The 14957-nt window shown below is 61.8% G+C and overlaps 1 protein-coding gene across 2 annotated transcripts; it reads left to right on the forward strand.

The window, feature by feature from the left end:
- The first annotated feature begins 551 nt into the window (after positions 1-551).
- ZBTB47 (zinc finger and BTB domain containing 47) lies at positions 552-14191 on the forward strand. 2 transcript variants are annotated; one of them, XM_059162353.1, is made up of 6 exons: positions 552-740; positions 5085-6653; positions 8260-8407; positions 9542-9657; positions 10306-10450; positions 10714-14191. In XM_059162353.1, exons 2-6 carry the CDS (start codon positions 5166-5168, stop codon positions 11073-11075), a joined length of 2259 nt encoding a protein of 752 aa, XP_059018336.1. In that variant the 5' UTR covers positions 552-740; positions 5085-5165; the 3' UTR covers positions 11076-14191. The 2 variants fall into 2 exon arrangements, with proteins under 2 accessions (XP_059018336.1, XP_059018335.1); XM_059162352.1 differs by lacking the exon at positions 552-740 and adding an exon at positions 1356-1521.
- The last annotated feature ends 766 nt before the right edge of the window (positions 14192-14957 follow it).

The following is a 14957-nucleotide window of genomic DNA, read 5'->3' on the forward strand; positions in this document are numbered from 1 at the left end:
CTTGCCATGTTACAGGGCAGACCATCACACTTTCTGATGGTGCCTGCCTGGGATCTTCACCTCTGTTCCATTTCCTCCCCTGGCACCCAGAACCAAGTGACTCTGAGCAGGCCCTAGAGTCCCTGCCCACTCAGGAGGAAGATGGCATCCCCAGGGGCGCCTGTTCCAGTCAGGCAGGGGCTGCTGTGTAAGCACACAGGCCTGTGTGCCCAGAGGGGTGCGGGGACCGTCAGGGTGAGGCACTATCAGAGTGACCAGAGATGGGGCAGCAGCCAGCTTGGGGTGGGGTGGGGGGCACAGGAGGGCATTGGAATGATAACATGGGCCACAGGAGAGGCCCACAGAGGCTCCCTCTCCACCCTGGTGGCTCAGCTACCACCTCGGCCCTGCCAGGCCAGCGCCCTGTGGTCCCCACCCTGCCGCCTGCTCAGGCTGGCAGCGTTCCTTTGCAGCCTCCTGCCAGCACGGCTTGCCCCCTGCCCCCACTAGTGTCCATGCCAGGGCAGCATTCCGCCGGCCTGGCTGCATCTCCCCAGCAGAGGCTGAGCGGGGAGGCTACTCAGCAGTGGTCGGGTCACACGGGGGAGGGGTGCAGTGCCCACCCTCCCCCCGCCTCTGGCCCTCACTCCGCTCATCTTGCCTGGGCCCGCCACCTTCAAGGCTGGCTTGCTGCTGCTGTAGTCTGAGTTCTTGTACCTCCCGCCCTAGCGTGGGCGCGAGCAGCCAGAGGAGGCCACCAGGTAGGTATGGGTCAACCAGCACAGAGCAAAATGAGCCCTGGGCTGTCCTGGGCTAGGGGTGGCAGGGGCCGGGCTAGCTGGAGATCCCAGACTCACCCTCAGGTCAAAGCGGCCCAGGCCAGAGGGTGGGGGTGGTGAGCGAGGCTAGGGTACGGGGGTTCGGTCTCTCAGCTTGGGGTCGCTCAGGGGAGCAGGTGGAAGGCTTTCGGCAGCTGGTTGGGGAGTGGGCGCGCCCCCCTTCACGATTTCAGGGCCGCCTCCTACTCCGACCCCGCCTCTGTGGCGCAGCTGGAAGGCACCAAGATTAGACTCTGGGACGAACTTCCCGGCAGAAAGGGGGCTCCGCGCAGGAGAGTGAGGCCGGGGCCCATCGGCTGGGATGGGAGCAGTGAGACCTGGCTGGAGGCCCCGGCGGCCCCAGGCAGAGCAAGCTGCGGTGGAACCGCGCACACCACGCGTGTCCGCGCCCCCCGCCGGCACGCAGGGCGGCCTGGCCCTTTAAGCGTCCAGACGGCGGCCCCAGCTGACGCGCGGGCTCCAATCGGCGCCCCGCGCCCCCCGCCCGCCGCGCCCGAGGCTCTGGGGCCGCAGCTGCTCGGCGGCTGGACTCGCCGCGGCCCTGCGCCTCCGCCCGCCCGGCCGCGCCCCCGGGGGCCATGGTCGCGGGGCCCTGCGCGGGGGCGGCCCCCAGCGCGGCGCTTCATGGAGCGGCCCCGGCCCGGCCGCCGGGGGCAGCGCGATCCCGCGGGGCCCTGTGAGCCCCCAGCGCCACGGCACCATGGTACGCAAGGCCCTGCCTGTCCCCCCGCTTATCCGCCCACCTGCCCGCTCTGCCCTCCCGAGCGCACGGCCCGCCGGCTCCAGGTGAAGGAGTTGGAGGGATCTTCTCCGTCGCCGCGTCTCCCCGGCCCCTTCTCTCGGGTCCCCGCGGGCCAGGAATGCGGCTCTGTGGCGCGGCCCTCGGCGGGGAGGGGGTTAAATTCCTGGGGTGGGGGCCCGGGCGCGAGAGGCTGAGGTCTTACTCTGCACCCGCGGAGGGGGGCGCTTCTCTGAGCCTAGGACGGCGCCGCCCTCGGACTGGGTGATGGGGGGAGGGGGGAGGTCGGATTCCCGCCTGGGCCTTGGGCCACGTGGGCGCTGGAGCCGCCCTGCCTGGGGATTTGGGGCAACTGGGCCAAGCGGGGTGTGTTGGGGCGGGACGTCCTCAGCTCCTGTCCAAACTACTGTGTGACCTTGGGCCAGTCCTCTGCCCTCTCTGGGCCTGTGTCCTGGGAAAGGAGTGGGGCCATGAGTGCAGAAGAGGCTGGCACAGACACCCCTTCTCCAAAAGGAGGCGCCTGGGAATCATGAACCTATGCCCCCTTGCTCAGTATGGGTGCCCCCCTCCCCACACCGGGTTGCCGGGCAGTAAGGATTGGCGTGGGCGTTTGGGAGGTGGTGCAGATGCCTGCCCAGGTTTCATCTCAGTGCCTCTAGGAAGGCACTGGGGCAGGCTAGGGAGCCTGTGGGGCTTCATGGCACAGAGATAGGGTACCCCTTCGAAGCAGAAGGCTCTGGCCCTGGGAAGCCGTCAAGGAAGGAGTCCCTGGCACCTGGCCTTTCCCCACCCCACCCCCACCCCCAATGTCGCTTGCAAATAGAGTTTGAGGGCTTGAAACCCCCTGGCAGTGGGAGTCCAAACCACTCCCCTGGTCTAGCATCTCAGGTCCTCCTGGGCTGGATTTGAGGGTGGGGTGTATGGCTGCAGCTGGCCCCCATGATAGGGAGGCATGTGTGCAGTTTCAAGGAACTGGCCCATCTGGCTGGGCTGGGGGGGGGGGTGGGCAGTGCAGCTGGTGGGCCTTGTATGGGAGGTGCCAGGCAGGGTTTCGGGGGGACGGTGAGCCCTGCTGAGGTAGTTGAAGGGTTATGGACTGCCAGCAGCATGGGTGTGCCCTGTCAAGGAAGAATAGGCAGGGTGCCTGGTGGAGACTCTTGGGCCCTTCCAGGGTGCAGAGTGGCTCCTTCCCTGCTGAGATCAGGGGGCCCTGCACCAGATCTGCACACAGAAATGTCAGGCACTGCCTTTTTTTTTTTTTTTTTTTTTCCCAGTGCCAGGTAGGCACTGGGGGGGCATTCTTTGATGGGAGAGCAGAGAGGACTGGGGGCCCTGTGGCCTAGGATGTGCTGCCCTCAACAGACCTGGCTTGAGCGGGCCTTTATCCAAGCCACTTCTGCCCCTATCTGGCCCCTGGTGGCCCTTAGGGGCCCCGTCACAGCCCAGGTTGCACGCTGCCCTCTCAAGGACCTGCAGGTGGTGGGGGTAATGGCGGGGTCCCGGCAAGCACAGCTGGTCCTCTGAGTCAGAGGTTCCCCAGATGCCTCTTCCTGCTTTTTCAGGCATCAAAAGCTAAGAAATCCATCCACAGGGAGGGGTGTCCAATCCTGCCCAGCAGGGAAGGGCTGGCCTTAAGCAGAGCTGGGGGTGTAGGGGCTCTGCCACTGCCCATTGTGCGACCCTCCCGTCTGAGCCTCGGTTTCCCCATCTGTGCAATAGAATTTGGTCCCAGAAGATGAATCAGAATGAGTCAGAGGAGAGAGGTGGGAGGGACTTAGCACCATGTCCCTGTTAGATTGGCCCAGCCTGGACAGGCCAGCAGTCCTGAGACAGAGGGGGCAGATGGGTGGCTTCTTGGCCGAGGGGAAGGAGGCGTAGGAGAACTCAAGGGAGGTAGCATCCATGGTCAAGAGTGGCCAGACGGGGATTGGAGAGCATTGGGTGGGTGCTGCCGGGCGTGGCTGGGTATGCAGTGGTGGGGTGGGGGTCCAGGGACAGATCTGGAAGCAGGTTGCCCCTGAGGCTCTTTGAGCTTCATCCTGAGACCCCAGTCTGATTCTCATTCAGGCGACTGAGAAGGTGAACCCAGATATCACCTCCCCCCTCCCAGCCCAGTCTGGGCCCACCACTGCTGCCCCACCAGTGGAAGGACTAGCATGGAGGGTTGGGGTGGGCTGTGGATGGACGGACTTGCAGGGAGGTGCTTGGGGGAGAAAAACTGATGGCTCTGTGACAGTGAGGCAAGGTACCCCTCAAATATAGGAGGCTCTGACCTAGCTCAACACGGCCTAAGGATGGCCAGAAACTGGAACGTGCAGGCTTAGTCCAGCCAGGCAAGTGATCCATAGACAGTAACTGAAAAACTCTGCCCTGGACCCGGGCAAGGGAGTGGGCAGCCTGCTTCTCAGTGCTGGCTATCTTTTGGGAAAGCTGCTGTGGAGGAGCCAGGAATGATTAATCCAGCACTTATTCTGGACAATTCACAGGGGCTCGTTGTGGCTCAGGAGCCTGATAATCTGACCCATCAGACTTTGAGGGCCTCTCTGGGGCTCCAAAGTTCCCAGGTAGCGCAGCTTCCAAGATGGGGCCATCTCCGAGCCTCTATGCCTGGACCACACCTGACCTGGGCTCTGGGGGCCTAGGGGGAAGAGGGTCTAGGACAGGCCTTGGGGGCCTCCCGTCTCTAAGCCTGGTGGACAGAAAACACAGCAGTGTCCTTCTACCTCCACAGAACCCCTGTGTGAGGGGGAGATGTCGACAGCCATGCATGAGGCCCTGGGCAGCCGCCTGGCCCAGTAAGGAAGGGCTACCTAGATCCCACCAGCCTCCTCCAGCAGGGCAGGAAGACCAAGGTCTGGGCCTGGATTTCTTCCCAAGAATTTCTATCCCTGCAAAGCCTTAGGTCCAGGCTTTGAGGCCCACTGCTGGTGAGGTGAGGGGTTCCTAGGTACTATTCCTGGGGCACAGTAGCAGCCAGAGGCCAAGGAGTGAGCCAGTGAGCCAGTGAGCCTTTCATTCTGGAGGGGCCTGGGTTCGGGCAGGCGTGGCTTTATTTGTGCGTGTGAGGGAGAGAATCCACAGAGCTCAGGAACTGCTGAAGGAATGCTTGCTTCTGGGGTGGCCCCCTTGCCCCAGTTTGCCCAGACTGGCACAGTGTTAGCATGGAAAGCCCCTAAGTCCCACGCACTCTGGGATGCCAGTGACCCTCGTCCCTGTTCCTTCCTCTTCCCTTCTCTTTCCCTTCCCTGCCCAGGAGGACTTCCTGTCTCACAGGGAAGAGCTGGACGCCCAGAAAAGTTAACCAACTCACTCAGGAGCTGCCTGTCGTGATTGGAATCTGAGTTCTGAGGGGCAGCTGGCTTGGGCCCGAGCCCTGGCTCCCCGCGTCCTGGCCAGAGCTTCGGCTCCTTTTCTAGAACACGGAAACTGGAGTCCCGGGCAGGCTGCCTCCTGCACGGTAGGCACTGCCCGGGTTGCTGGCCTTGACCTGACCTGTGCCCTCTGCTCCCCCCCTCCGCCCCTCACAGTTGCTGGTTGAGAAGACGACAGACTCACCGGCGGCCGAGTTCTCGCTGGTGGAGGACGTGGCCCTGCACTTTGCCTGCTTGATGGGCCGCCTGAACGAGCAGCGCCTCTTCCAGCCCGACCTCTGCGACGTGGACCTGGTGCTGGTCCCCCAGCGCAGCGTCTTCCCGGCACACAAGGGCGTGCTGGCTGCCTACAGCCAGTTCTTCCACTCGCTCTTCACCCAGAACAAGCAGCTGCAGCGCGTGGAGCTGTCCCTGGAGGCGCTGGCCCCCGGCGGCCTGCAGCAGATCCTCAACTTTATCTACACATCCAAGCTGCTGGTCAACGCCGCCAACGTGCACGAGGTGCTCAGCGCCGCCTCGTTGCTGCAGATGGCCGACATCGCCGCGTCCTGCCAGGAGCTGCTGGACGCCCGCTCCCTGGGTCCCCCGGGCCCCAGCGCTGTGGCCCTGGCCCCGCCGGCCACTGGGAGCTGCACCCCGGCTGCACCCCCCTACTACTGCGACATCAAGCAGGAGGCAGACGCCCCGGGCCTGCCCAAGATCTATGCTCGTGAGGGCCCCGACCCCTACTCCGTGCGTGTTGAGGACGGGGCTGGGACTGCGGGGGGCCCGGTGCCAGCCACCATCGGGCCAGCTCAGCCCTTCTTCAAGGAGGAGAAGGAGGGTGGTGCCGAGGAGGCTGGTGGGCCCCCAGGCAGCCTCTGCAAGCTGGAGGGCGGGGAGGGGCTGGAGGAAGAGCTTGGGGGTTCTGGCACCTACAGCCGCCGGGAGCAGTCCCAGATCATCGTGGAGGTGAACCTCAACAACCAGACTCTGCACGTGTCTACGGGGCCTGAGGGCAAGCCAGGCTCCACCACAGGCCCGGCCACCATGGTGCTGGGCCGGGAGGACGGGCTGCAGAGACACTCAGAGGACGAGGAGGAGGAAGAGGAGGAGGAGGAGGAGGAGGAAGAGGAGGAGGAGGAGGAGGGTGGCGGCAGTGGAGGAGAGGAAGAGGAAGAGGAAGAAGAGGAGGGTGGCAGTCAGGGAGAGGAAGAAGAAGAGGAGGAAGGGCACAGTGAGCCAGAGGAGGAAGAGGATGAGGAAGAGGAAGGGCACAGTGAGCAGGATCAAGAGAGCTCAGAGGAGGAGGAAGAGGAGGAAGAAGGGGGCGACACAGGAAGCAGGCAGGGGCCAGCGGGGCGGCGGGGCAGCAGGGCAGAGCCCCCTCCCCACAGCCGCATGGCCACACGGTCTCGAGAGAACGCCCGACGCCGAGGCCCCCCTGAGCCCGAGGAGGCCAGGCCTCGGGGTGGGAAGAGGCCCAAGCCTGCTCCAGGGGGAGCCCCTGCAGCGGCCCGAGGGCCACAGGCCACTGACGGGCTGGGGGCCAAGGTGAAGCTGGAAGAGAAGCAGCACCACCCGTGTCAGAAGTGCCCTCGAGTCTTCAACAACCGTTGGTACCTGGAGAAGCACATGAACGTGACCCACAGCCGCATGCAGATCTGTGACCAGTGTGGCAAGCGCTTCCTGCTGGAGAGCGAGCTGCTACTGCACCGGCAGACAGACTGTGAGCGCAACATCCAGGTGGGCCTGGGGGGCTCCTCCTAGGGCGGGTGGGGCAGGACTGGGCTGGAGGGCTGAAGGCTGGCCCCCCAGGCCGCGTCCCCAGGGTTCTGCTGCCTGACGTGCCCAGACACACTTACCCCTGGCCCATGGGGCCAACTTGGGCCCGGGGTGGTGAGCACTCAGGGGAGAACACCAGGGAGGGCTTCCTGGAGGAAGCAGCAGTAAGCAGCTAGACCTTGGCACATGGAGACATGTGCAGATCGGACAGGAACAAACAGTACTCTTGGCCAGAGAGGCAGAGGGGAGGATGAGAGGAGGGAGTTGTCTGAGTACTTGAGGCTGATGGATAGCCAGCTCTGAGGAGGGGTGAGCCTGTGTTTTGGTAAATACTAAGGCTGCTGGAAAGCCATCAGGGCCACCATGCATAGTTTCTCAGGCTGGGCTCCGCACAGAAGCCCAGACGAGGAGGGGCAGGGTTTGCCCGGAGGGGGCGCCATTTCCACTTGCATAGAGGTTGAATAGAGCAAGGGGGTGGCCTGGAGGAGGAAGCCCCTGCTTTCAGCTCTTTGGAGATGCCAGCTGGCCTGGGCTTGGGAAGAGGGATTGGATGAGAAATTTGGGAAAAGCAGGGGCTGCAGGGGCCAAGCAGGGGGGCTGGGCTGGCTGCCAGGACTCGTCGGCCTGAGTGTGCGCCAGCTCTGCCTCCCAGGGTGCAGGCAGCACAGGGCCCGCCAGGCTGCTTTTTATCCCTTCTGGCCACGAGGGGGTTGTGGGGGCAGCAGGTAGGTGAGTGCTAATTGCCTGAGCTAATTGCTAATTGCAGTGCCCTGTGGAGAAAGTGTTACCTGGAGGGTTACCTGGTCTCCTGCCCCGCCCTCCTGCACCTGTTCCCACTTGCCTGCCTGCTGGGCTGCCCTTTGTCTCTCCACTGCACACACCCGAACCTTCCTTTTGGAGGGGAAAGCTGCATGGGCCTCTTCTGACCTGGGCACCTTGACCTGAGTCCAGTTCTGCCCCAGTCCTGACCTGCTCCATCCCTCTGGAAGTGTCTCCTGTGGGGATGGGGAAGACAAGAGGAGGAGGGAAGCATGGCCCCTGGGGTTCCCACTACCATCCCATTTCCTCATGGGACCCAGGACTCCTGCAGCTCCCAAACCCAACCAGCACTTTGGCACCTCTCTCCTTCGGGATCTCCAGGGTGTCAGGGCATACATCCCAGCAGAGAAGAGGCCAGACGTGGGATCTGAGAAGGGCTTCTCCATGCACTGTGTGCAGCTTCCTCACACACTGTGGCCCTTCGGCCAGTTATGTGTTTCCCCTTGGTAGACAGGTGCCTTGTTGAAATGAGCACGGAGTCAGGGCTTCCTGTATAGGGGGTCCCCGACCCGAGTCCAGTTCAAGGGCAAGGAAGGGCCCCAGGCCGCAGCCCAGGGTAGGTGGGCATCTTTTTAGGGAGTTACCATCCCCAACTCCCAGAAAGTCAGATCTGGCAGGCTGTTGGACATTGAGGGCTCTCCCTCCAGCACAGTCCACATGCAGAAACTGAGGTCCAGAGAGGGGCAAATTGTCCAGGGCACACAGTCCTGACGAAGGACCCAGGGCCTAACATCCTCTCCCTTTGCAGTGTGTGACGTGTGGCAAAGCTTTTAAAAAGCTCTGGTCTCTCCACGAGCACAACAAGATCGTGCATGGCTATGCAGAGAAGAAGTTCTCATGTGAGATCTGCGAGAAGAAATTCTACACCATGGCCCATGTGCGCAAGCACATGGTTGGTAAGTCTGGCCCCGGGAGGGAATGGGGTCTGGGGTCAGAGCTGGGCCAGCTGCTGGTTTTGCTGGGAAGGACTTCTCATCCCAGGGCAGTGTGAAGGTGTGTGGAGGCCCCTCTCAACTGGGAAGCCTGGGAAGACTTGTTGCAGTGGCAGGTGTGACCTGGATAGGCTCAGAGGTTGGGGCTACCATGTACGGTTGGGCAGTTTGGACACTGAGCAAGCGTTCCAGGACAAGATGGAAGGGAGCGCCCAGAATCCAGCTGGCAGACTATGTGTCTTAGCATGGGGTTTTGGCCACCAGGGAAAGAAGTACCTTTTCCTAAATTACACAGAATGCCAAATGGGCTGACACAGGCCCTGTCTCAGTTTGATGACAACTGTGCCTCTCATTTTTTTCTCACCTTATGGCCCTTATAGGCCTTCAGGCTCCTCTAAATGAGGAGGCCCCCACAAATGTGTGCTGGGCTCCTCCTCTGTCTTGGGATGGCTGTCCCTCCCCTCTAGGAGGGCCTGACTGGCAGTCTGGTGTTCGAGTGGCCCTCCTTTCTTTGCCAGCTTCAGGTCTGGGGCTCAAGAGAGGTGTGGCCCTGGGCCAGGTCTTACCCCTTTCTCTAGCCTCCTGGGAGCTGGGACCTTGGGGTGGAAGTCCTGGCCAGGAGCATGTTGCATAGCCCAGGACCAGTGGTCTTCCTGGGCTCAGCTTCCCCAGCTCTGAGCTGTAAGGGGAACTCTCTGGCCCCAGTCACTTCCTCGAAGACCTTCCTTGAAGAGTTTGTTTGTCTTTATCTGTCCGTGGTTTTGGGGGGAACACAGCCATTCCCTCTGGACTGCCCAGTGTCATCCCCTGTAAAGCCCACCTTTGAGGTTCAGTACCACTCCTGGCCTCTCTCCATAGGACACTGTGAGGTGCACAGAGGCAGTGCAGAGAGCCAGTGGCGGGGCCAGGGTCTGAGCCGAAGCCAGTACTGCTTGGGGTCCTTGCCCTGAAGTCAGCCCCAGGTGCTAGACCAAGGCTCTGAGGCAGACCGTGAGGCAGAAGGGCCTCCCAGGAGGCCCAGTATGGGAGGTGGCCAGGTAGGGATCCCCTAGGAGCAGCCGTGGAGGTCGCTCTGAGACATAATGGCCTGCCCCACAGCCCACACCAAGGACATGCCCTTCACCTGCGAGACCTGTGGGAAGTCCTTCAAACGAAGCATGTCTCTCAAAGTGCACTCACTGCAGCACTCTGGGGAGAAACCCTTCCGGTGCGAGGTGAGTGCCATTCTCCGCCTGCCCCAGGGGCCACCCTGGACCCTCAGGGGTCAGGAGCAGCAGCTGTTTCACAACCAGGGAGTTGGGGGCAGTGAAGTCCAGGATTCAGAAAGAGGGGTGGCCCCCTTGGTGTCTGTGGCCCCCACCTCCCACAGCATTCTGACCCCACTGCTGCCCCCTTGCCCCCCTCCCACCCCCACCCTCAGCCAGCCCTCCCTGACCCAACCCCCACACAGTCAAGGTGGGCCCTGCTCTTGGGCTGCCATCAGGCAGGGGACAGATAGACTGTCTGGAGAGGTCCAGAGAGGCACATCTCAGGCAGAGCAGTGAAAGGGTTGCAGGCTGTGGGGTGGGGGGTGGTGGTGGAGGGGGACGGTGTTCCAACAAGGAACAAGGATGGGGGGTCTTGGCCTTACGCAGGAGGGCCTTATGCAGGACGACTCCCTCCATTCTATGGCCTTTCCCCACTTCCTGCCTTCCCTCCGGGCCTGGGCCCTGGTGGCCCTTAGCCCCTTCTCTGCCCCTGCGCCCCCTGCCCCAGGAGCCCCTTCCCGTGTGTGTCCCCTCTGGGCCCCTAAGTCCCTGCAGCTGCTCCCCACCTTCTGCTCCCCACCTTGCGCCTGGGCCTCACCCTCCCCCCACCCGCAGAACTGCAATGAGCGCTTCCAGTACAAGTACCAGCTGCGCTCCCACATGAGCATCCACATCGGCCACAAGCAGTTCATGTGCCAGTGGTGCGGCAAGGACTTCAACATGAAGCAGTACTTCGATGAGCACATGAAGACCCACACAGGTACCTGCGCCTCCCGACGGCGGGGTGGGGGTGGCGTGCAAGGCTGCAGGGTTCCTCCCACCCCACCCCGGCTCGGCTCTGCCACAGGATGCCTGCCTGCGTACGATGGCCCCAGCCGTGCCCCTTCTCCACTCCGGGCCTCCATTCACCCTTCTCCGGGGCTCAGCGCCGTCCTCTGCGCCTCTCCCTGGGCAGGGAGGCCCCGCGGGTACCGGGGTGCGCCGACTTCTCGGTGACGCCCCTCTGCCCGTGCCAACGCCCAGGGGAGAAGCCGTACATCTGTGAGATCTGTGGCAAGAGCTTCACCAGCCGCCCGAACATGAAGCGGCACCGGCGCACACACACTGGCGAGAAGCCGTACCCCTGCGACGTCTGCGGCCAGCGCTTCCGCTTCTCCAACATGCTCAAGGCGCACAAGGAGAAATGCTTCCGCGTCAGTCACCCCCTGACCGGCGACGGCCCCCCTTCCGGCCCCGGCCTGGCCCCGGCCCAGCCTCCCACGCACACGCTGCCCCTGCTCCCGGGGCTGTCCCAGACCCTGCCTCCCCCGCCTCACCTGCCGCCCCCTCCTCCACTCTTCTCTACCACTACCACTCCCGGCGGGAGGATGAGCGCCAACAACTGACTGCAGGAGCGCAAACGCGGGGTCTGGAGCCCCGGGGCCGCCTCTGGGAGGAGCCCGCCCCTCCTGCCTGGGGTCAGACAGCGACACCGGCCACCCCCACCTCCAGACGTGGCTGGACCTGTACCGCTTGAGGCCACTGACCATGGGGGTGTGCAGGCTGGTAGCCCCCTGTGCGGGGTGGAGGGGAACCTCACTCCCAAGTGCCCCCCCTTTCAGTGACTCCTTGAAGCCTTTGCCTTTTCTTTTCTTTCTTTCTTTCTTTCTTTCTTTTTTTTTTTTTTGGAAGTGAAGGAAAAGGAAAAGAGCAACCTATTTGCAGCACGCCCTCCAGGTGAGGGGGGTGCTGGAGGCGGTACAGCAGGGAGGGCGGGCCTGGGAGCAAGTGTGATGGGTCACTTGCCTGAGGCCTGAGCTGAAGGGCGTTGGCCAGGCAAGCCCGGGTCAGCTTCAGTGGCTCATCTCAGCTTCCCTTGTGCCCCCTAACTTGCTCCCTCATCTTGGAGGCTGTGGGGAAAAGTTGGGGTGTCAGCCTCCCTGGAAGGAGTCGTGGATCGGGTCTGAGAGCTGTGGACACTGAGGCAGGGCTTGAGTGTGGATGCCCACGAGTGTGTTGTGGGGGGAGTGGCGAACTGTGAAGGCTGCAGACCCAACTTCACACCGTGTGCAGTGGGGCGGCAGGGGCTGGACCCCATGCATTTGCTCTCTCACCCACCACCCTGCCGGCAGGTACAGGGATCCCTGAGCTGTACCAGATGCCTCGAGGTCCCTAAATCCAGGAGAAGACATATCCCCAGAAGCTGCTGGGCCATGGGTGCTGGGGGCTCGGATCCAGATGGGCAGACGGGCTGGCTCCCGCAGCTCCAGATGCCGGGGACTACAGTCCAAGACATCCGTGTGACTGGGTGAACCCCAGAGGCAGGCCCTGAGAAGGAGGCCATGTTTGAAGGTTTCAAGGTGCTATCAGTGGGGCAGAGGGCAGGGCAGCTATTCATAGCGCACCCGGGTCCTCACGAGCTGCCCTGGTTGTCTCTCCGGTGCCAGAGGAGATGTTTGTGTCTGTCTCCATCCCTGCTCTGAAGGCAGAGGCCTCGTCTTCTTCCTGGGCTGGTGTGCGGCCTTCCTGTCCTTGCAGGGCCTCTGCACCATGGGCAGGGAGCCTGTAGCACTGGTGATGAGAGGCAACTACACATTCAGGCCCCAGGGTGGGGGGTCAGGGTTCTGGGGGAGCCCCAGCCTGTGCTCAACACTTGCCCCCATGAGGCCAGCAGTAATAGGACACCCTTTTTTGTTGTCATTTAACGTCTTCATTCCTGCCTCACAAATGGGGAGGAAGGTTCCATAAGCTACTTGTTTCCTAGTTAAGCTCTTTGCTTTTGTGTTTATAGTTTTGTTTGTTATACTCTGCACCTTAAACCCCCACGACTACCCTCACACCACCACCTTCCCAAGCATGGCTGGAGTGGGAAGAGGCCTAAGCCCAAGGAGGACAGTGGCAGGGGGCGGGGTTGGGAGTGGGGGACTGGGCCCCATCAGCCCAAGGGCTGAGGGGGTGGGAACCCCTCTGACCTCCTTGTGAGGCCCATGGCGCTGGGTGGGGGCTGGGGACATTTTAATCATCAATAAACGAAGCACTTTATTCTGTACAGATGTGGGCAGGTCCAAGAAGCCCAAAGTGATTTGAAGATTTATAATCCAAGCTACACACCCCCAGATTGTTCTCTGGATGCACAGGGGGGCAGTGCCCTGGCCTAGTTGCATTTGGGGCTGCAGCAGGAGTATTCCAAGTCAGAGCCTCCAGATGTACCCTCAGAACAACCCTGCTGTCCTTCGGAGAGAGAAGATGGGCCCCTCACTGAGAGAGGAAGCGTGCCTCCCTGTCTGGCTCCCAGTTCTGTAGCTACCTTACCCCAAGGCTGGGGGTTTTAGACTCCCGCTGTACTCTAGCTCCCTCTTCTGCACCCCTTGATCTCTGGGCTTCCATGATGTCCTCAGGGTCCCCCCACACACACACACACACACTCTCCGTTTCCTCCTTTTCCTTGCTATTTCTAACCTCTGGTCCCAGTGCCTGGCAGCTCTTCAGAACTGGCTGACATTTTCCCCAAGAAAATTGATCTCCCCCGATTTGCTGTATGTCAGGACCCCTATGGGTTCCCCAACCCCTGTCACTGACACCAGGGTCTCCCATGGGGACTGGTGGCCTTATCACCAGGTAGCCCCACTGCAGCCTTAGTGAGAGAGCCTGGGGGGCTCTGGCCAGGCCAGGTCCCTGTGAGGCCACACTTTGATAAGCAGAGACGAGTTGGGTATGGGGCAGGGGAGGATACCTGGTGTGGAAACCCTCTCCCATGACTTGGGTTCCCTGTTCTAATACACCTCTCCTCTGAGGGCAGGGGTCCAGGTGGCAGGCTGGGCTCTGGTCACAATGATCATTGTAGCTGTGGGTGGGCACAGCCAAACCCTCTCCTGGGAGGCCCCTGTCCCAGCGGTGACAGGAGCCTGGTCCCTGGTGCTAAATGCTCTCTTCCACTTGGGCCAGTGTGGGTGGGAGCTCCTTTCCAGCCAGATCACAAGGGTCTGAAGCAATAATGGAACCTCATCAGTGCCAGTGTGGGCAGGGGTTCTCATTTTACCAGCTTTTACATTTCCTTTTTATTTTTAAAATAAATAAACGAGCACCTAGATGTGAGATTAAGGGGACCGGGGCCGCATACCCACTTCCTGGGGCTGATGGCGGGGAAGCTGGGTTGGGACCATCACCACCCGCTGGAGATGTGCTGGGGGTGGGGAACCCCTCAGTCCAGATGGACTTTTCAGCCCATTTGGCCAGAACTCAGGTCGGAAACCTGGGTCTGCTCCCTCCTCAGCTCCCCATGGGTTCCCTGGTCTTGGGCCTACTGGGGGTGAACAGAGAGATGAAGCGGGGCCTCAAACAGGGGCTAGAGTGCAGTCTCTGACCTTGCCATGTAAGGCCACAGCACCCCTCTGCGGGGGTTCCGTGATGGCAGAATGGCTGTGCCAGGTGTGTGGATGCTTGATGTCTGGGCCCCAAGGGCGTGGGGGATAGCAGGAGGGTGAGGACGAGAGTGAAGGCGAATAAAGTCAGTACAACTGTCCCTTGGCCCGGCCTCTTCTTTACATATTGCCTACCCTCTCCTCTGGCTGGAAAGACCTAGAGCACCTGCAGGCTTGCCATAGGCCTGGGCTTTAGGAACACCGAGAGTCAGGAGCTGAGGCAAGAACAGAGATGTACCCCCCAAGCTGATGTTTGATCCTGAGCTGGATGCAGAAGGGGATTCTAGGAGGAGAGAGATTCTGGGGTTGCTGACGCTGAGGTCCCTGAAGGCAGCCCCTGCAGAAGGCCAGAGCCCACAGGGAGCTCCAGGACAGCCCAGGCCACTCCTGCTCCTGAGCTCAGCAGTTGGCCGGCAAGGGCAGTTTGAAGCCGCTTGCTATCAGAGATGCTGACGTGAGCACCAGAGAGACAAAAGCTCAGATGGAAGGCAGCTAGTGGCCTTCAAAGAGGGAGCAGACAGTCCTCTGTGGGGACTCTAAGAATTAATTCCTTATGCAGGTGATCCATGGATCCTGGCTCCGTGCCGGATGGAACTCTGGGCCCCCAGGACTGTGTGCTGAATGAGACCCCTGGCTTTGTGACCCTTGGCACAAGATGCATGTGGAGTCTGAGCAGGAGGGGCTGGGTAGATTCCTGAGCCAGAGACAAGATGCAGGTGCCCCCCATCCCGTGAGGCTGGAGATGGGTGTGAGGGAGCTGGTCCTGTCCCAGGACAGGTTTCCCGTTCTTGTACACCACCCCTCCGAGGATAGGGGTCCAAATAGCAGGTCCTAGAATCTGGGAGCCTTTCCACACAGCCCTACTTC

This window comes from Mustela lutreola, chromosome 2, assembly GCF_030435805.1.
Source record: "Mustela lutreola isolate mMusLut2 chromosome 2, mMusLut2.pri, whole genome shotgun sequence".
NCBI lineage: Eukaryota > Metazoa > Chordata > Mammalia > Carnivora > Mustelidae > Mustela > Mustela lutreola.